The sequence below is a fragment of the Aspergillus ibericus genome, assembly GCF_003184845.1.
Source record: "Aspergillus ibericus CBS 121593 unplaced genomic scaffold BO80scaffold_21, whole genome shotgun sequence".
Taxonomy (NCBI): domain Eukaryota; kingdom Fungi; phylum Ascomycota; class Eurotiomycetes; order Eurotiales; family Aspergillaceae; genus Aspergillus; species Aspergillus ibericus.
This window is the reverse complement of record NW_020292119.1, coordinates 375,619-395,398: the sequence shown is the minus strand read 5'-3', so window position 1 is coordinate 395,398 and position 19,780 is coordinate 375,619. Positions and strand designations below refer to the sequence as shown.

At 50.9% G+C, this 19,780-nt stretch overlaps 6 protein-coding genes and 1 non-coding gene across 7 annotated transcripts; 4 read left to right on the top strand and 3 right to left on the bottom strand.

Annotated features, from left to right (window-relative positions):
- Positions 1 to 3,754: 3,754 nt before the first annotated feature.
- BO80DRAFT_95854 (siderophore iron transporter mirB) lies at positions 3,755 to 5,906 on the bottom strand. Its single transcript, XM_025724956.1, has 4 exons — positions 5,513 to 5,906; positions 5,194 to 5,464; positions 4,804 to 5,146; positions 3,755 to 4,746 (listed from the first exon to the last, which is right to left on the bottom strand). Exons 1-4 carry the CDS (start codon positions 5,689 to 5,691, stop codon positions 3,815 to 3,817), a joined length of 1,725 nt encoding a protein of 574 aa, XP_025575030.1. The 5' UTR covers positions 5,692 to 5,906; the 3' UTR covers positions 3,755 to 3,814.
- Positions 5,907 to 7,715: 1,809 nt separating this feature from the next.
- BO80DRAFT_493950 (putative aflatoxin biosynthesis ketoreductase nor-1) lies at positions 7,716 to 8,680 on the bottom strand (the record flags this gene model as incomplete). Its single annotated transcript, XM_025723849.1, has 4 exons — positions 8,270 to 8,680; positions 7,956 to 8,072; positions 7,887 to 7,890; positions 7,716 to 7,829 (listed from the first exon to the last, which is right to left on the bottom strand). Exons 1-4 carry the CDS (start codon positions 8,647 to 8,649, stop codon positions 7,716 to 7,718), a joined length of 615 nt encoding a protein of 204 aa, XP_025575029.1. The 5' UTR covers positions 8,650 to 8,680.
- Positions 8,681 to 9,352: 672 nt separating this feature from the next.
- On the bottom strand, positions 9,353 to 11,000 carry BO80DRAFT_502430 (uncharacterized protein). Its single transcript, XM_025724324.1, has 2 exons — positions 10,907 to 11,000; positions 9,353 to 10,855 (listed from the first exon to the last, which is right to left on the bottom strand). The coding sequence occupies exon 2, from the start codon at positions 10,852 to 10,854 to the stop codon at positions 9,442 to 9,444; it is 1,413 nt and encodes a 470-aa protein (XP_025575028.1). The 5' UTR covers position 10,855; positions 10,907 to 11,000; the 3' UTR covers positions 9,353 to 9,441.
- An 814-nt stretch (positions 11,001 to 11,814) lies between these two features.
- BO80DRAFT_95804 (thioredoxin-like protein) lies at positions 11,815 to 13,064 on the top strand. The gene has a single exon (XM_025724954.1). It carries the CDS (start codon positions 11,943 to 11,945, stop codon positions 12,636 to 12,638), a length of 696 nt encoding a protein of 231 aa, XP_025575027.1. The 5' UTR covers positions 11,815 to 11,942; the 3' UTR covers positions 12,639 to 13,064.
- A 1,506-nt stretch (positions 13,065 to 14,570) lies between these two features.
- On the top strand, positions 14,571 to 16,896 carry BO80DRAFT_95807 (quinate permease). The gene is made up of 5 exons (XM_025724955.1): positions 14,571 to 14,791; positions 14,846 to 15,261; positions 15,312 to 15,708; positions 15,766 to 16,190; positions 16,244 to 16,896. The coding sequence occupies exons 1-5, from the start codon at positions 14,695 to 14,697 to the stop codon at positions 16,430 to 16,432; spliced, it is 1,524 nt and encodes a 507-aa protein (XP_025575026.1). The 5' UTR covers positions 14,571 to 14,694; the 3' UTR covers positions 16,433 to 16,896.
- Positions 16,897 to 16,905: 9 nt separating this feature from the next.
- BO80DRAFT_425511 (GMC family oxidoreductase) lies at positions 16,906 to 19,300 on the top strand. The gene is made up of 6 exons (XM_025719534.1): positions 16,906 to 17,001; positions 17,077 to 17,196; positions 17,244 to 17,460; positions 17,534 to 18,067; positions 18,141 to 18,744; positions 18,800 to 19,300. Exons 1-6 carry the CDS (start codon positions 16,970 to 16,972, stop codon positions 19,030 to 19,032), a joined length of 1,740 nt encoding a protein of 579 aa, XP_025575025.1. The 5' UTR covers positions 16,906 to 16,969; the 3' UTR covers positions 19,033 to 19,300.
- An 83-nt stretch (positions 19,301 to 19,383) lies between these two features.
- Positions 19,384 to 19,455, top strand: BO80DRAFT_t172. Its single transcript has one exon. It is a non-coding gene; the product is annotated as a tRNA-Gln (tRNA).
- The last annotated feature ends 325 nt before the right edge of the window (positions 19,456 to 19,780 follow it).

The following is a 19,780-nucleotide window of genomic DNA, read 5'->3' as shown; positions in this document are numbered from 1 at the left end:
ATCCACTCTCTAGTCCGTGCTGGAACCAAGGGACCATTGGGCCCTTGCAGCCGTAATTAAACCTAATTTCGCGCATTTTTCAGCGCCGCTCTCCTTATAATGATATCCTCCGGCCCGGACTTCGTCTAAATGTCCGTTTCTGCCACAATCCGATGGGGTCGATACCTCTGAATTAATGACATGTAATTACACAGGCCGTGAGGCTAAAGCGGCGCTTATGCGCCCACAAACAAGCAATATGCAGATCTAAACCGCTCTGTTTATTAAAGATAGTATATGACAGTGGACAAATCCCTGGGTGATTCTAAAATGGCCGTAGCATGGCCGGGTTTCGATAGAGGGTCTCTGCCGCCTCATTATCATCGTAAAACATATCCCAGAACTGAAGGTAAAGAGTGAGTAATTGATAGGCATCATCAGCTCATAGCAGCAGCCAAGCACCCCCCAGAACAGCCAATAATCCAGACATTCCTCTGGATGACCTAGATGCAGCACCGGTAAAGAGCGGCGTTGCCGCCGTGTGTGTCGCACTGGCAATTCCACTGGAGGACTCCAACGGCGATGCGCTCTTGTACGAATGGCTGTTCGCCGAGGGAATCAATGTGGACCCGGATGTCTGGTTTCCGGACGCATATCCTTGCTGGTAGCTGCCGCTGCCGCTGCCACCGTTGAAAATAGGGGAAGGCACCGTGGTTGGAGCCATCACCGGACGGAGAGTAATAGTAACAGTAGAAGATTGTTCAATTGTCTGTGTAGAGACTGCTGCAGGCTCCGAGTGATCTGAAGTACCACTGTTTTGCTGTGCCTGGGATCCAGTATCAGAAACTGATGTTGGTGACAAACCGCCCGCCTGGGTATAAGGCTGAGCATCGCTAGTCACAATGGAGTAAATTTCTGATGAGCTAGTGATTGCTGAGCCGGACTGTGCCGAGTAACCTTGCTGTGCGCCAGTTGAGCCCAGAGAGTGGGCATCGGTTGCCTCTGAAGAATTCCCATAGCCATTTGCTGAGCTACCAGTTGATGCCTGGGGTTGTGAGCCATGTCCCGAAGAACCAGACACTCCTCCCGAACCACTCAGCGGGGAGCCAGTTGCAAAAGTCTCGGGCTGCGAGTCATGTTCACTTGCAGAAGAGCCAGAAACCCGATCTGAATCTCCCTGGGCCGAGCTAGTAGTTGTGGGCGCTCCGGACTGCGTGCCTGCAGATATCTCAGGTTGTGAACCGGAATCGCCCACTGAGCTAGATACTCTGCCAGAACTACCCAGGGATGAGCTAGTTGTGGTAGTTACAGGTTTCGAGCCATGTTCACCCTGAGAGTCACCAAGTCCGCCCGAACCTCCCTGTGGCGAGCCAGTTTCGGCTACGTCAGGCTGTGCGCCAGATGTAAGAGAGGATCCAGAAGCTCCGGTTCCCTGTGACAGGCCAGTTGTAGATGGTTCTGGCTGGGAGCCATGCTCACCCAGAGAGCCACTTGGTCTGCTTGAATCTCCCTGTGGCGAGCCAGTTGCAGAGGCTTTGGGCTGTGAGCCATGCGTATCCTGGGAATCACCGCTACCAGAGACTCCCTGAGGTACGCTAGTCGAAGTAGCTGTCTCCGGTCGTGAGCCATGTCCACCCTGATACGATCCGGATACTCCCCCGGAAGCACCATGTGGGCTAGTGGTAGATGTTCTCAAGCCAGTAGAACAAGGCGCAATGTAGGTCTCTGTCAATGTGACGGTAATGATCTTAGTGGATGTGACAGAAGGCTTGGATCCATGCTGGCCGATCACAGAGCCGATTGTGGGCGATGCTGCAGGGCCGGTTCCTTCCGATGCTAACGATCCCGTAACAACCGCAGGCGGTACAACTGTTGATGTCCCTTCCGCACCATTAGGGGCACTTGCGTGGGAAGGAGAATCGCTCGGCAGAACACTCAAGATACGGCTGGGCTGGGCCGGTTTGCTGGAAGGAGTGGCCCCGTTAGAAGGCTTGACTCTGTTCGAAGGAATGGGGCTGCTGGAGTGAATCGAGCTGCTAGGAGGGGCGCTGCTCGGTTGTAGCGACTTGCTTGAAGGAATGATAGAAACAGCGCTGCTGGAAACAAGGGAACTGCTAGAGACGAGCGGACTGGAGGATACCGGGCTTTTCGAAGCACTAGGGCTGCGCGACGCAGAATGACTGGAAGTAGCAAGACTGCTTGATTGAACAAAGCTGCTGGACTCAACTCTGCTAGGTTGAACGCTGCTAGAAGGCGTCACCGAGTGAGAAGCAGCCGAACTAGGAGTCAGAGTAGCCAGAACAGCCGTCGACACCACCACCGGAGTGGAACTCGACGTCGGAGTCGGCGTACTCGTGGTACAATCCGTCGTAGTGACCTCCACCGTAACCGTGACTTCATCTCTTTCATGAAGACCAATAACCCTCGGCTTCAGCGACTCATACAGATAGAGATCCCGCTTCGCCACAGTCAAAGTCGCCGGACCCGCAGTGCAAGCTTCCGTGACCGCCGTGGTAGCCGACACCGTGATCGTGGAAGTCGAAGGCGCACAGGGATTCGACGCGAACCGTGGAGCTACCTGAAGGGAACCAGACACGACTGTCACGGCACCTTTATACAACCGGCAGGTATGGGAGGAACTATCGTAGGTGACGCCCGTACATCCCGATGTCACGGAACAGCCGCCCATGCACGCACGCAGCGAATATCCCTCCGAGCTGGTATATGTGCCGCCGCTGAGATCGTTGGCGCAGTATTCTTCGTAGTAGTAGCCATCGTAGAGGTAGTACCCGGGGGTGCAGGCGGCGGAGGCTGATGTTTGGACTGTACAGGCGGATGAGGTTGTTGTTGGCACGTCTGCGATGGTCAGGGCAAAGGCAGGGTGTGCCAGAGCTGTTAAGAGAACGAGTGACTTGGCCATTGGAGAGGCCATGATGGGGGACGTTAATGACAGACTGGGGTGAGCGGTCGCACCATGGGTCGCGAAACCAGGGGAAAAGGGAAGGGGCGCTCCGTACTTATGCCTCAGCCAGGAGTGGGCTGAGATGATGCTTTATATCCATCGGGGAGATGGGGTCTGTTTCTGGACAAGTCCATCGGATTCAAGGTCGGCTGGAAATCCCGAGACTGGAGGATGAGGATCTGACGGGATCTCCCTGACCAGGAACACCACATGGTTAGCGATCAGGCACGAATTGCAGTCCCCTCACTGGTGGTTGAAAGGAGATGCGGTGGGAAAATCCCAGGTGGCCGTGAAAGCGGATCGGGAGGCTGAGACACGAGGGCAGAAGCAGTAGACGCAGCCGACCGATGCCCGTCATCAAAGACAGGCCGGTCAAATCATCGGCATATCCGAAGATCGAGCAAGGAGAAAAGTTGGCTATACTAACCTAAATAACTGTTCCTTGCCAATGGTGTCGAGAGCCAGCACGCCACCCTCCTCCCGCTAGCTGCCAGACCCGCTTGCTGTTCGAACCAGCAATATAAAGCGAATTGGACAAATAGTCGGCTCTGGGGCCAATGGCATACTGCGGAGCTGAGATTTGCTCCATGGTGCTATTTTCGGTGAGCTACTGATAAGTCTGGTGTTGTTATTCTTTTCTCTCTTGGTTGCCTCAGGGGTGCTGAAATTCGTAACCACAAACACTTCAATAATATCATGTATACAGCATGGCATCGCCCCAAGACAAAGAAGCGTCAGAATATCAATCAATTAATTAAATATAACAGTAATGGTGTTTATCACTCTAATCAAGGCCAGTGGTTAATGACACGCGAAATGAGATACCAGCCGGATGAAGAACGAGTAATCCAACAATCATGGAGCTTGGCCAATCTAGAACAGAACCTGCGAGACATTCTTGTTGTCCTTGATCTTGATGTTCTTCATCATCAAGACCCAGGCAATCGAGAGGACCATCACGGCCGTTCCGGCAATCATCATGTTGCGCTGACTATACGCATAGGCCTTTTGAATGGCGATGCGCGTGGCAGATCCCACAGGGTAACTCAGTTGAATATCCAGAGACTCGTAGATATCCGCCCACTGATCCTTCGTCTCATCCGGCAGGTATTCACGCAATTTCTGGGGAAGCGTGTTGGTCCAAATGGCGCCCGAAACACTGGCCCCGACGGCACCACCCAGGTTACCAAAGGTGCTGAGCAAGGCTAGCATGGCGGCGTAGTCCTCGTGCCTGGAGGCAGCCAGCACAGAGACCTGCTCGATGAGGATCAAAGTGCCACCGCCCACGGCCAGGAAGATCTGACACATGCACATGTATCCCACGTTATGACCGGGCTGGCGGAAGTAGATCATCAATCCGCTGGCCAGGAGGTAGAGCGGAACGGCCCACATGAGCAGCCACTTGAAGCGGCCAGTAACGCGGATGAGGTAGCCACATCCGATGAGCCAGATGGGGTCCATGAGGTCAAAGATGGCGCTGATGTAACCCGCTTGGGTCAGGCTGGTGTTGTAGACCACCTGCAGGAAGGAGGTGAAGTAGCTGGCCCAGCAATAGTAGGAGATCTGGTAAGTGATGTCCAGCAGGCACGCACCGATCACGGTGCGGTTGGTGATCAGATGGTATGGGATGAAGGGCTTGGGCGCTCCCCACCGCTCGTAGGCGACAAAGGCGACGAGAACGACAAAGCCAACTACCATCATGGCAATGATCTTTGCCGAGGCCCATTCGCCTTCGGTGTTTCCGGCAATGTTGAACGAAGTGAGGAAGAGGATCAGGCCGCCAATCATAAGGAGAATGCCGATGACTACGGATGAAGTATGGTTAGTGAGGCTTTGCGAAGTGAACGGGAGGAGGAGCTCACCATCAAACTCGATGATGTAGAACCAAGTGCTCTGCCACCAGGTCCGAGTGCTTCGTGGCTTGTATTGCAGTCGGCCCTCCTGGTCCGCCTTGCGCTTTGCCAATTCCCAGGTAACGATCAGTGGGAGCGCGACGATGGGGAGGATGATGCAGATGGTTCCATACGCCCAGCGCCAGTTGGTCTCGTGGAATTGGTTCGACAGGGGCGAGCCGGCAAATGCGGTGATAATGTACGGTGAGGAAGTGAAGGCGTAGGCAATGCCTCGATTGCGCAGCGACGAAGTATCGGAGGTCATCACATCGACACAGAAAATCACACCGGTGAAACCGACAGTGTAGAATGCCTAAAAATGAGTATCTCGACCATATGCTTAAGAATTAGAAAACTTACTTGAGCAGCACAGTAGGTTGCGATGTTATTACACGCAGCCATCATAATCAGGCCCATGATGGCAATCAGTACCATGATGCAGACACCCAAGGTACGATCCCACAGGTTCAACACCTTGGCAATAGGCATCAGACATGCAGCACCCATGACACTGGTAATAACCGTGATCACGGTAAGCAATGAGTGCTCCGAAAAGTCACTCGTGATGTACGCAGACAGGTTCGCGGTCAAGCTGCTGTTCAATCCATTGACAAAGTACAACAACCACATACTTATACATTCTTAGCCGCAGCGTTGGAGACCAAGAGGTAGCACTCACGAGGCATAGGTGATGATGAGGGATTTCTTATCCCAAGTAGCAGTGACTGCTTCTGCGACACGAACACCATCCTGCTGATCTTGATCCTCCACCGGTGTCTGAGAAGCCTCGGGATCCAGAGTGACAGGATCCTCGTTGACCCCAGAGACCGCAGGTTCCTTCAAGTGGTCGATGGCCATGTTGATGAGAGCAAACAACACGTTCACGTGCAATACCACCAAAGAAAAGCAGAATCAGAAACAGACGACATGCGGGCGATCGAAGTATTATGTATGCTCCGATGGGACCACATCTTCGCCTCCCACGCGCCCCTCACCCTGCCAATACTCCGCGGTGGTTAGATATTTTCCGGGCGACAGACACGAAAGGAATTTGCGCTGTGGGTGCTGGTTCGGGCCTACAGTAGTGGAACTCTAGCCAGTCTTGTCCTCTTGGCAAGCTACCAGCAAGCAATCAGACAATCAAGGCATGTTAGCATCGTCAAATTGCGAATCCTCTCCATCGCGCAGACACCCTCGAGAATCCGCGGTGTGAATCGACAGTTCGCCACAATCCCATCCATCTCGCGCCCTCGAAAGACCTCACGATGATTTCATGAAGTAGTCGCTGATGGTCGATGCAAGGGTCTGGTGTGTCGTGCATCCCCACTCCCAGAGCCTGCCCTTAATTTGTTTCCGGGGCCCTCATTGCACCGTGACCACTTCTCGCCCCCACCGTTCCACTAGCCCAAGTGGTCTGTTGTGCTCAGTCCCGGGACCCGAGGGGACCCGAACGTCTATTCCAGGCATTGAAATGCCCTCTTTACCGTCGCTAGTGGCGGCGACAAGCGGGCCGTGACAACATCGAGACCCACGAGTGGCACGAGGAGTGTCGCGATGGGGATGAGAGCTCGAGCAGATTCACGTAAGATGCAGCTCTTCAGCTAATCCGATATCCGATTCATTCTCAGCAAAGTCAGCAACACACCCGAGGAACAAATTCAAAGTAGTCTGCTTAGACCCCGGCTGAGACCGGTGATATTACGGAAGAGAAAAGTTCCCTCTCGCTGAGCTGTTGGCGAGGGGACGGAAAAGCCCCCAAGGCGGACTAGTTCTGGCCCGGAAAGGACTTGGCGGGTGCCGCTAAACCTTATTTGCCGTATCTTATCTGATGTGGTTTCGCACATTACCAGATCATAACACGAGAACCCACTGCCTACACCTTCACCCGACACCCAGTCCTTGGGCGTCCGCTCGGTCCTGGAAACAAGGGTAGCGAGGGAGTGGCACTCACCCAGGGCTCCCTACCCCCTTCCCCCCCAACAATTGCACTATGTAATATGTATATGGCTGCCTAAATTCCTTCCTAGGTCCAGTGTATCCACACGCACACTTCTCCGAGATTGATAACGCATGACTCACCCGTGACCCTACAGCCAAGACATAAGCGAGCGGTGGACCAAGTCTTGCGTAGGAGAGGTTCTTGGCGTGGTCTTGGCGGGTTGGACGAGCGGAGGTCCGGATTCAGTGTGACCGTTCGGGCGGGAGGCTTACGTAGGGGTGCCGTGCTCGCACTGTACCTGGAGCAGGCCAAGCTTGGAGTTACATGTTGATTGTGGGTAGTCTCGACGCCAAGCTAGATTGATAATATTATCTTATCTTGTGCCCGTAGGAGAAGGCTTGTTATGTGCATGTTACGTTGATATTGATGTCTGTTCTTGGCGCGCAGAGACTCGACTTAACAGGGAGGATGGTTTTGTTGATGCTTCACGTAGCTGTTTGGAAGGTACAGAAAGATATAAGTGCTCGCAGTCTGTAATGGATCTCTCACAACTTTATTAGTTGACAAGAGCAATGAAATAATCGCCAGTCAGATTCTTGGAATTTGCACCAGAATAGTCCTCATTCTCTGTGGTATTAATGTGCTCAGCAAGTATGATTGCATGATTTGATCGGGCGGCATGTATCTGAATCATGCATAGTATGCAGCTCGGGTATACAAAGCTTAACCATAGATTGTTGATCAGTTTCCACACTGAGCAGTGACAACGCTGCACGTGAAGCTAAAGGCTAAAGTCCAGAGATCAACCTTATCAGCTACAGGAAATTATTTCAATCTCTGCAAGAAGAAACAGCATTTACACATTATCTAAACCTAAATTAACAACTGTCTGAACCCCCATACTACCCAAGCTCCTAACCATCTATGGCAGCCACTATACCCATCACCACGACAATTCATCACCATCATAATTAAACGGCCTTCCACTATGCGTCTCTCGCGTCGAAGCATCAATCACAGTAACCACCCCCGTAGCACTTTCTTCCACTGTAAGAGCCTACGTCAGTTCCGTTCCAAACCATTCGGCTCCTCGCTCGCCAATATCGGTCCGCACCCAGCTAAGCCATCCAAAAAGCATTAGTCTTCAGCCACAGCATCAATACTCCAGATAGATGAAACTCACCCAGGATCAACTACAAATGCGGTGATCCAAGGATCCTCACTCGAGATAGCCTTAGTGAACCAGTATTGGATTGCTTTCGTAGGAGCGTACGAAGCACTCTGGAGAGGGATGAAGTTCCTAGATGAAGATTAGCATCAGTTCAGTGTAATCTAAGTACCGTCCTAGTCGCGTTTCAATCCAAGAACTTATTCAACTCACTATATCCAAGTCAGCAGGATACCTCCTATTAAAGCCAAAAACTCACCGTCAAAAACCCCACACTCGACCCAATCGTCACCCATGTCGCATCCTCCGCCTCCCTAAGCAGCGGTCACAAAGCTTGCCAGAGGCGGATGAACCCATGAACATTAACTTCAACATGCCTCTGAATCTCCTCAACGGTCACATCCGAGACCTTAGGCCAGCCAAGCGCGATAGCAGCATTAGCGACCACGATGTCAATGTGAGAGATGCCCCGGGACGCAAGCTCTTGTACCGCAGCTGCTGCATCAGTCGGTGAGGTCGATTCGTTCTTGATGATCAGTAATGTGGTACCCTCTGCTGTGGGGAGATCCGTCAGAGCTGTGGAGATCGGATGGGTTGGGTCTCGGGTTGCTGCGATGACAGTGTGATTGGGCTTCTGCAGGTAGAGCTTTAAGATGCCCTTTCCGATGCCACGGTTGGCGCCGGTGATGAGGACGATCGTGGGGGGCATGGTGTGGGTGGTGGGTTTGGTATCCGTGAAGATGATGGACTAGCGGTAGTATATTATAGCTTGTGAGAACGATGCGTATAGCAGTGCCCATTTATACGGATTACTTGTCTTACATGCATTGGTCAGCTTGCAATGACTGGCTGAATATAAAAGATGCTTTGGTCGAGAACCCCTATGGTCCGTATAGCACCCTAAGTCCGTCCGTTATCTCCGCGTCGAGCCTGGGGTCACGCCGTCAGCTAACGCCATGTCAGATTCAAAGAGGGGATAGGGCTCTCTAATTCGAGTAGAAGAGGTGCTTTTCAGCCTGAAACGTCCATTAACTCCAACCGCTCTCGTACTGTGACTAGCTGTTTATGAGGGATTCCCGCCATGTCCAAAGGGGTCAGGGAAAGCGTCGATATGACCTATCTTTGAGTATTAAATGAGATATTCAAGGTCACCAACAAGATCTGGAATACTAGACTAAATAGTGCAGCGATATGCGAAGATTATAGACGCATTTCTTTACCTTTTCTATTCATCTGTTTATTTCCATGACTTCACAAATTAGATGCTTCGGTCGAACCATCTCTAGGAATTTACTTGATAGCATATTGACATTGGATTATTGTAGGCATGCAATGAAGAGTCATGGTGACTGCGAGTACTAGTGTTCACATTGATATATGAATTCCAGATAGGATAATGACCACCTCGAGCTGCTCGCGTGGTTCTATATCTCGGTGTCACCAAATATATTTCTAGGAGGTCTGCTGGTATACAGGCGCGGACCGCAAATAGACCATCGTCCTAGTCAGCCAAGCCGTCTTCCTCCTTGGCCTTTAATTTCATCTGGACGAAACCCTCCATCTCTTCTCTTTCATCGGGAGTCAAAAGCTTAATCCGATCGCTGAGATCTCCATCACCAAAGAACCGCCGATCAATCTTGGCCCAGTATATCATGTCAAATGCCCAGCTCTTTCTCGCAGCGTAGTTGAGCCAAAAGTCACCGCTTTGCCAGCTTTTCAACATATTTTCCGATAACCGATCAGCCTCTTTCAGAGTTTCTCGGTCAATGGCTGTTTGCTCTTGGTCCTTGAGCACTTTCAGGAATGTCGACAGAGCCTTCTCATATTTCACCGTCCAATCATCCAAGCCCTGCTCCCAGAATTCTGGAAGCTCAAGCAGCAACCAGAAGGGAGGGCTGTAGGCAAATCCAGTAGGAGCCGCGTAAGTAAATTCCCAATCAATCACTCCAGTCATCATGTATTGGTCGTTCGCGAGAACGTTGCCAGGTCGGAGGTCGTCACAGAAGAGCTTGAATGGGCCAGATTCATCGTCGCAAAGCTGATGTTCCCGGGTAATTTTGCGGAACAGACATCTTGCGATATACTTGTGTCGGCAGTCTTCCGCAGAATCGATAGCATCATTTCGTTGAGATGACAGATGGATCATGTGCATCTCCGCCAGTGCCTGGTAATAGGATGAGGCTGTTTTGAATGTGTTCTGGGGAAGTAATTCAGGCGGAACTCCACCTAGTTGAACGAGTTCGTTCATGTTGAAAGTGAGTGGACGGTGCTTGACAATCCAGTTATCATCGAATTCGTCCTCTTCATTAGCTTTGCCGATGCAGCCAATCTCGTTAAATGAATGTTTCGACACCTGAAGCATGATATCTGCCATTTGGCTGTAGACAGTTTCCAGTCTTTCCTGTGAGACGTTCGGGTCTAAGATCGGCCTGTCATCACGCGAGCGGCCAGGTATGTTAAGTGCATCGATGAAATCGCCGTCGTTGCTGATGTACTCCATGATGATAAATGGCCCAAAGCCCTTGGGGCTCTCCTCTGACATTCCGTAATGAAGAATGTGAGGTACACGCAGATTGGTAAAGTATTCCAAGAACTGCATCACTGCAACTTCGCGCTTGACTTTCTCTTCCGGGAACATCGAAGCGCCAGGGCAAGGAAATCGGATGACAGCAGAGCCTCCATCGTGGAATAGCATCCGAAGCCAAGCATTGAACGCTCCCCGCTTGGGAGCAAAAAGCTCGTCAGGAACCCCTCCCCTATGCTCGTCGATGAATCGCCCTATTTCTCGGAGAACTTCACGTTCAAACAGCCGGCTTTTCCAAGGCTCAAATACTTCATCACACCTAGCCCATGCGACATCATCATAGTCCATGCATCGTGCCGTTATGATGCCAGCAGCTGGAGTCAAGGACATCCTGCATGATCGTATTAGAACAGTAAACTTCTGTGCAAAACTGGATACGAACTTTTCTCATTCCCTTTCCAGAGACACGATCACTTCAGTACACTAATTGAGGGTGCAATCATGAGAGAATAGTGGGAATAATGGTGGCACTCAACACCACAGGGAGGAGGGGGGGATTAGGGGCACTTGAATTATGAGACAGGTCAGGTCGCTCTGCCAAGCCGCCTTTGTTAATCACTAAAGCGCTGAACTGCCCGGTGGAGTTGTGACCAGTTGCCCATCAGCCCATCACACATACTAGCCGCTGGCGTCCCTTGTTGAGTGAGAGAATTGTTGTGGTTGTTTTGCAAGTAAAGTCAATGGTATATTGTATCCCAGTGCCAGTACTTAGAAGCCCTATCATGTCTCCCCGTCAACTTGTGTAAATTGCCCGAGGGACCGATAAGCATCCGTGGCATAGACCCGGCATGTGCTTGGACAACTAAGCAAACACTAAATAGAGACGTATGGGAGCTTCAGGGTAATTGATCATTACAGACCCCATAGTCGACGTGATAAACTTTTGCTACGGCAGGAATTGGCTTGTGGTAGAGTGGAGAATGCTTCTATCAGGTATCGAAGCGACTCTCCTAGGATATACTATCTAGGCGCACCGGGATAGATAGACGATACCACTTCTTGGTGGGTTAAGTGGTCTCTATATGGGGTTTGCGCCTGAAATCCTTTTCTAGTAGCCAACGTGGGTAGTTTATTAGGAGCCATCAGAGTTCCTAGTCACCATCCCCACCCCAACTGCGTATATTTAGATCCGTTGCTCCTCGAACATACCAACGGAATGTGAGAGACATGACACTAACTATCACGATCGGGTTAGTAGGAGCTTAGAGCTTACGCGAGCTCCCTTTCCGATCCTTTAGAACAACCTCGGCTAGACACTGCCCGATGAGGACATCTGTCAGGATCCTGATGCTAGTTTTGAATGTTCCCTTCCCATAGCTATTCTCTTCCCCACACCATCGGCCTGCTGTGCTGTATTCTCAAAGTTACCCATACCATCTCCGATCTATTGCACAAAGTCAACAGCTTGATCTAAGGCTATGAAGAGCCAAGATACCTTCGAGCTGTACACCTATTGGTGCTCATCATGCTGCCAGCGGATCATAATCGCTGCTCACCTCAAGGGCATCCCGCTCCAATTCAAGTACCTCGATATGGGTACAAGAGCACACCACGATCAGAAGTACAAGGATGAGCTGAATCCAAGTGCTAGTATTCCGACATTGGTTGTGCACCACCCTGGCGGCGAGAAGACCATCATCCGGCAATCCATGACGATTCTAGAGTATTTCGACGAGCGATTCCCGGACCGAAGCCCTTTGCTGCCATCTGTCTCTGCCTGGCAGGATCGCATCAAGGTCCGCGACCTGGTCAACATTATTGCGATCGATGTACAGCCACCCACAAACTCTCGCATTGCTAAACGCGTCAGGGCCGTCCAGGATAATGTGCAGGATCAGGTTGCATTTGTCAGGCAGGCCTTTACGGATGGATTCGAGGCATACGAAGCCTTGATTTCTCCTTCAAGCAAGTATTCTTTTGGCGAGCAAGTGACTATGGCCGATGTTGTGTTGGTCCCCGCGGTTGATCAGGCATTGATGTACAAGATGACCTTAGACTTTGTGCCCAATGTCCAGAGGGTCTATAACTCGCTGAAAGAATTAGAGGCGTTCAAGGCTGGAGATGGGAAAAACCAGGGCGATACCCCGGAGCAGTTCCGGTCGACTACCCAGTGAAATGAAGCCACTACGCGTGCGCGTGGCTCAGATTTGACCTGTACTATCAGCGCCTATCGAGACACGTTTATCTTTCAGGCCTTCATGAAAAGTTGTAAATAGCCGACAATGAAAGATGTTGAGCCAAGTGCATAACCTACTCCTGACAGGTAGGAGCAACAGCCCGTGTTCATTCGGGCGCGATTGGCGCGGCGGACGAAATGTGACCTATCCATGTCAACGTGCCAGAATGCATGGTTGTCACTGCTTGGCATGTGCACCTCAAAGTAAGAGCCCCTCCTACCAAGCACATGGACCTGTGGGCCTGCATTTACATATCGGGAGCAGACTAGTACCTGGTTCCTTGGGTCTGAATTGTGGCAGGATTTGCTGCTTGGCACGTAAGATAGAACCGGTTATCCTAGGAAGGTGATCTGATTTGCTCTATGGGCGAACTCTCACGTTCGGATTGCGAACCTGATGTGTGTGTTGTAAAGCATAACAAGCAGTGGTGTGATACGGAGGAAATATGCCATTCATCACATTGCCACTTCTGTTGTTCATCAGACAGCTCTGAATGCAGGTAGAGCTAGGTGCTCTAGTTGGATGCGAAGAGGGTGCAATTGTTCGGTCAACACATTGGACAGATCTTTGCTGAACAACAGTCGCTACGAATGAGAAGATCCCTTTTGAATCTTTCATCCGAATATATGCTGTGTCCCACTTGCATGAAGTGCGAGTTTCCAGCATCAATGGGGAACTTGAGGAAGTCGTCATCAGTGCAGTCGAAGTACAGGTGGAGCAGAGTTGTGTAACTTGAGCTATGCGTACATTTAGTATATGCGTAATCAGACTGCCCGAATGACTCTTGTATCAATATCCCCGAATTCCCGAGGAGTATGACCAGAGTTTTCGTAATGGGACCCCTTCATGCATGGAAGTTTGTGGATGCCATGTCTGAAGCGCTGCGCAAGAAAGGTTGGTCACGATATACTGCAAGCCTCGCCTCGGAGGATCTAACTTTTCCATAGAATAGATCCGATCGCATATTTGTGTGCTCAGACCAGTTTTCTCGCCGGTTTTTAGGTGATTATCGCACTTCCTGGCCATCCGAGTTGTGCCAATATATGTTTCCATTGTCGTAGGATGGTTCCGCGGATCTCACGAGGTGATTTGCTGGTGTGTTGTAGAATATCCTACTCCGTAGAGGCCTTGAAGTCAACTCTTTTTCCATTTTGGTTTGGCTTTTCTTTCTGACTCGTCTCTGTAATTATCATGGAGTATCGCAAGTGAAAAGCTGTTGTGGACACGTGGTATGCGCTGTTGCCTGTCAGAATTCTTGTAAGCCTTTCATTCCTTGGAGAAACAGAAATGCCCCGCTCCGTGGGAAAATCTGACGCTGGTGGCAACCTCGTAGACTAATGCGACCATTTCAGCATGTGAGCTATGGACACAGGATAGTCAATGGATGTCACAGTGTTGAACACAACGGAAAAGGAAGATTGGAAAAGTATGGCAGGGTTGATGATAAATTTCTTTTTCTTCTTCAATTCCGAACTCCGACCCCTGAAAGGATAGACCGCAACGAGGTGCTCAACCGAAAGCCCATCATTCCAGGTGGGTGAGACTCGGCTGGTCCACGGGATGGGTAATGCATCTGTCCCCATTGGCAGAGATCCAGCCTGCAGGGTGCTAGAAAAGCTTCCAGTTGCACACGCCCCAGCACACACACGCACAGTGGTCAATCAGAGAGAGCAAGTGGAAGTGAAAGAGGAGAAGAGGTGGGGATGCCTGGCTGTTAGGGAGCGGGTAAGGCTGAACGGCCTTCCACTCGCTTCGGCTTGCAGGCTCCACTGGGCGCACTACTACTATGGGCGGACTAGGGAGGTCCCCCATTCCCTGACTCGGTGGGTTTTAACAGGGAAATTCTCACTCTTTCACCCGGAGTGGGCAAAGGAAGCCTTCGAAATCGCGTAGATAAGGAAGCCTGGTTCCTCCATCTCACACAAACATGCTTCCCAATCATCTTACCCTCAATGCTTATCACTGAACCCTAATCCTCACTTTCCCTTCCAAAATGCAAGGCCTGAACCAGCGTCGCCTCTTGTTGAAGAAGCTCACGTTCAGGCTTCTCTGTGCTGCGCTATGTTTCGGGTTCTCCGGCGCTGCCAGGGGTCGGTTGCCCCTCCCCTTCGCCTGCATCGGGGCTCACTAACTCCCTAGAACAGGTCTCGATTCCGGCCTTATCGCGAGTACCGTTGCAGAACAATCATTCATCGACCAGTTCCATCTAAAGGCCAACTACCTCAGTGCGTCCCAACAAGCAAACCGCTTGTCCAACATCACGTCGATGGTGCACATTGGCAGCCTGCCCGGCGCCATAGTCGCTTTTCTGTGTAGCGAGCGCATCGGAATACTGTGGACAATTCGTCAATGTTGCCTGCTCTGGATCATAGGCTCTCTGATATTCATGACGTCGCACAACCTTGGGCAGGTATATGCAGGTCGCTTCATCATGGGCCTTGGTATCGGACAATTTGGTGTAGTCGCTCCCATCTATCTCGGCGAGGTGGCTCCCAAGGAGATTCGTGGGATGCTTGTGGGTACATACGGCATGTCCGAATACCTGGGGATCATGATTGGGGTAAGCATGCCACGAGAAGAGATGTAGATCAACATGTTGACATGCTGCAGTACTTCTCCATATGGGGAGCGTCTATTCACATCCCCAACTCGAGTGCCAAACAGTGGGTCATCCCGCAGAGCGTTCAGATCATGTGGGCAGGCTTGCTTCTAGTTGCTTCCTTGTTTTGTGAAGAGAGTCCCCGGTTTTTGTGTCGACAGGGCCGCCCTAGAGCAGCACTCCATTCTCTTGCACGATTATGGAACCTGTCGCCGTTGGATCCGGGAATTCACATCGAGGTATCTAATGCTCAAATTCAGCTTGATATTGAAGGCCAGGTGACATCAGGAGCGCGCTTCCTTGGAGCACTGAAAAGGCTCTTTGGAACCAAAGACCATTTGAAACGGATTGCTTTTGTGTGTGTTTTGCAGTGCCTGGGCGAATGGTCCGGCCCAAATTCAGTAACAAGCAAGTCTCACTTCCTGCTTACATTGTGCTCAGGTACTCAAGCTAATACCTCTACAGCCTATGCACCAGAGTTGTTCGGAATCTTCGGAATCCAAGGACAGTCGCAAAAACTCTTCACGACAGCCATTTTCGGTGCTGTCAAGTTCGCATTTGCCTTGATATCTGCTTTGTTCTTGATAGATTCCCTGGGCAGAAGGAAGACCTTATATCTTGGTCTTGTCATCCAGGTTATCGCTCTGACTTATGACTCGATATTTCTCACCGTTTATTCCTCCCTATCGGGTGACTCGCAAGGGCCAGCAACGAAGCACGCTGCCATTGGCGCGATCGTGATGATCTACTTCATCGGTGTTGGATGGGCTTTAGGCTGGAACTCCATCCAGTATTTGATCACAGCAGAATCCTTCCCTCTAGGTGTTCGAATTGCAGGTGTAAGCCTCGTCACTTTATGGCATTATGCAAACCGGATCGGAATCTCCAAGGTCCGTTCTTCGTGCTCCGTTAACCCTCGGAGGGTATTGACTAACCTTCATAGGCTACCACATTGATGCTGCTCTCATTGACACCTAAAGGCACTTTCTGGTTTTTTACAGGGATGTCTTTGCTAGGGCTCGTGTTTGCGTGGTTCTTCCTGCCTGAAACTTCCGGGAAGGGATTGGAAGAGACGAATAAGTTGTATGGTGAGGGTGGCAAATCCCCGCACGACGACAAGGAATCCATTTAAACGCGAATATTAAGCTATGCGGAATTTGCCCGCCACCCTCTGTACAGGCAGGCGCTGGTTAGTGGAAGCAAGGTGGCCCCTAAGGCTATATCCGCATATTTCCGTTATTCCCCAACTGAACCGGGGCTATTGCGCTTACCCCGCAAACCTTGTCTCTCCTTTGTCCTTTCTTGGTCTTTATAGGCTTTAGAGCTCCCGGTGGACCAATTTGATCGACCTCACCGCCACAAATCACAAGTGAGGCCTCAGGTGGAGTCCAATCTGGGCGGTGCTGTCGATTGGCAGAGGGCTCAAACTAATCGCCAACCAGACTCGTTAGCGGATTGCCAGCGCGGAATGGCATTCCACTTGGCTACCTTGGCATTCCTTCAGGGCCGTATAGCTGCGGAATAGGGTCCATTTGCCCTCTAGACCTGTGCAACCCATATATTTAAAGAGGGGCTAGTCCCCTTGGCCATCCGATCTCGATGGAGGTTTCCCCGGATTTAGCCTCTACCCTTCGAACGATCGATTCACCGATCTCACACGGTCCGCAAAATGGCGGACTCATATGACTACATCATCTGCGGGTGAGTTTCTTCCTTGTAGAGCTATTTGATTATTTTTCTTTTTGTTATCAATTCTGATCTCTTGTTGAACCGCAGGGGCGGCACTTCGGGGTGCGTGGTGGCTGGACGCCTGGCTGAGAATCCGCACATACGGATCCTGGTTATCGAAGCAGGACAACATCATAAGGACCTCGAGAATGTGCATATGGTTGGCGGGTTCGTTATACGCCTGACCTTCGGTTGATGGATGCTTATCGAACTAGTTGGGCTAGTCTTCTCGACGACAAGACGGATTGGAACATCGTCACTTCACCAATGTCCGGTGTCAACAATCGTCAAGTCAAGCTCAGCAGAGGCAAGTTCTTGGGTGGCTGTAGCGGTTGCAACGGCACGCTTTGCATACGCGGCAGCAAGCAGGATTATGACGATTGGGGCTTGGATGGATGGAGTGGAGAAGAATTCTTCAAGTACATGCAAAAGGTCTGGGCTGCTCTATTTTTCTAAGAAGGCGCGAGGATGGTTGAGCCATGGGACGCTAATTTCTACTCTCCAGGCCGAAACATTTCACAACAAACCTTGGTTTCAAGCCGCTGATCGATTCCACGGACAGTCGGGTCCTCTCCACGTCGAACCACATGACCTCGCGCCGATTTCTCAGCTCATAATGGACTCGTTCGTCTCCCAAGGCCTTCCACTGGACCACGACATGTTCACAACTGGCGAGACGCCCCATGGCTGTGGCCATGTACCACGCACAGTATACAATGGTCTTCGTACAACTAGTGGAGACTTTATAACAAACGGGTTCCATCGCAGCAACGTCACCATCATGACAGATACCACTGTAGATAGGGTGCTCTTTAAGAAGACCCCCAGCGGGCTGAAAGCAGACGGCGTTGTGGTGGTGACAGCGAATGGGCAGCAATCGTTGTACGCGACAAGGGAGGTAATCATCAGCAGCGGTGCGTATTGCAGCCCCACCATCCTCATGAGGTCTGGACTTGGTCCAAAGGAGGAACTGCGGCGAAACGGTATTGAATGCTTGGTCGACCTGCCTGGCGTTGGACAGAACCTTCTGGATCACCTGGTCAGTATCCGGTACCCAAGGCACAGCCACACCGGCCAAGATTCGAAATCCCGCATCTGATCAAGGTATTTAGATTGTCTTCATGTTCTACGAAACAGAGAAACCCGGTCTCACAAGCGATCATCTCGTCTATCACGACGACAATTATGACAAGACCTACGCACTTTGGAGGGAGAAAAAGCAGGGGTTTTTGTCAAAATTCCCCTTTGGCTCCTTTGCCTTTGCGCGCTTAGACGACCGTCTTAAGCATGAACCATTGTGGAAGAATGCGCCACGGCAACCAGGCCGTGATCCTATGGGACTGACACCTAAACAGCCGAATGTTGAGTTCTTCACCACGGAATGCTATGGTGGCCCTAAGCAATTTGATCAATTTCCTATCGATCGTAAACACGCATTCTCGATTATTGCAGAGCTATTTTCGCCTAGGTCCCGTGGAAGCGTCACCCTGAAGTCAAAGAACCCCCTGGAGAACCCAGTGGTGGACTGCAACTACCTTGCCGATCCGCTGGACGTTCTCGTGTTGAGTGAGGCATGCAGATTCGCGAACGAGATTATTACCAAGGGCGCTGGGACGAAGGACATTGTGAAAGGATCTTGGCCACCTCATTTGACACACCACACCTACACCAAAAGGGAAGAGTGGATTCCTTATGTGAAGGAACATGCAACAACATGTAAGTCTCACACCTCGTATCAGTCATCACAGTCGAGCCTAATGGATGGTCCTAGGCTACCACGCTGCAGGGACCTGTGCAATGGGTTCTGATAGCAATCCTCGAGCTGTTCTCGATAACAAATTGCGTGTGCGAGGGATCACAGGTCTCCGTGTCGCAGACTGCAGTGTGATGCCCACATTGCATGGGGGACATACTCAAATGCCTGCCTACGGGATTGGCGAGAAGTGTGCTGACCTTATCAAAGAGACGTGGACATCACCGATGTTGAATCTTGCGAAGCTATAAGCAAGTGTCATCATGAATGTCGAGCACGAATAACATAGCCAAGTTCTGTGTCGCTACTTCACGGGACTGCCATGAAAGATATGCGATTCTCTGGGTGTATTTTAGCACATGAGCCTTCTGTTGATTCAGCCAGTATAACAACTGTTTTCATGATCACGACCGCGCTTTTACGACAAAGCAATGCAAGCAGATGGCCAAGCTAAATAGGCACAGCCAATCTTTAGTTCGCCAGTAGTATTCTTAGATACAGCTTTACACTAATGAATCCAACTGTCACAAGATGCTTCAAAACAATGATGGCACATAGTTTTCTTTATAATGTTAAAGGTTCAATGACTCTTCATCAAAGACGGTTGTGTAGTGTAATGGTCATCACTCTGGATTCTGATTCCAGCAATCCCGGTTCGATCCCGGGCACGACCTTTTTGGTTCCTATCCAGTGCTCCGAGCAGTCCGGGGGAGGATGCTATTTTTGGCGCTTTCCTCCCACTCTTTTTTGTTTACCTTAATATCCCTCTCAATGTCTGTTTTCTCTTCTGTTCCAACTTTAATTTAGCTTCCACTCATTCCCACAGGGCCACAACCCATCATTGAATCAGACTGTGCAACCAGACCACCCAATGAAGCCCTCCCCCGTCAGCCTTGTGGGCCGATATCCACTCTCTACAATGCCGATGTCCCGGGCTCCCAGTCAACCCACCCTCGAACGCCAGATGGGCCATTGCCATTTGTCCATGGTCGATAGGGC

Excerpts from the sequence above, each read along its gene's own strand:
- BO80DRAFT_95807 (XM_025724955.1), top strand. The coding sequence starts at position 14,695 with ATGCAAGGCCTGAACCAGCGTCGCCTCTTGTTGAAGAAGCTCACGTTC. Across the intron at positions 15,262-15,311 it reads ACCTGGGGATCATGATTGGG|TACTTCTCCATATGGGGAGC; the intron begins GTAAGCATGCCA and ends GACATGCTGCAG. Across the intron at positions 15,709-15,765 it reads CGGCCCAAATTCAGTAACAA|CCTATGCACCAGAGTTGTTC; the intron begins GCAAGTCTCACT and ends ATACCTCTACAG.
- BO80DRAFT_95804 (XM_025724954.1), top strand. The coding sequence starts at position 11,943 with ATGAAGAGCCAAGATACCTTCGAGCTGTACACCTATTGGTGCTCATCA.
- BO80DRAFT_95854 (XM_025724956.1), bottom strand. The coding sequence starts at position 5,691 with ATGGCCATCGACCACTTGAAGGAACCTGCGGTCTCTGGGGTCAACGAG. Across the intron at positions 5,465-5,512 it reads CTCATCATCACCTATGCCTC|TATGTGGTTGTTGTACTTTG; the intron begins GTGAGTGCTACC and ends AGAATGTATAAG. Across the intron at positions 4,747-4,803 it reads CTACATCATCGAGTTTGATG|TCATCGGCATTCTCCTTATG; the intron begins GTGAGCTCCTCC and ends CTTCATCCGTAG.
- BO80DRAFT_502430 (XM_025724324.1), bottom strand. The coding sequence starts at position 10,854 with ATGTCCTTGACTCCAGCTGCTGGCATCATAACGGCACGATGCATGGAC.
- BO80DRAFT_425511 (XM_025719534.1), top strand. The coding sequence starts at position 16,970 with ATGGCGGACTCATATGACTACATCATCTGCGG. Across the intron at positions 17,197-17,243 it reads AATGTGCATATGGTTGGCGG|TTGGGCTAGTCTTCTCGACG; the intron begins GTTCGTTATACG and ends TTATCGAACTAG. Across the intron at positions 18,745-18,799 it reads GAAGGAACATGCAACAACAT|GCTACCACGCTGCAGGGACC; the intron begins GTAAGTCTCACA and ends GGATGGTCCTAG.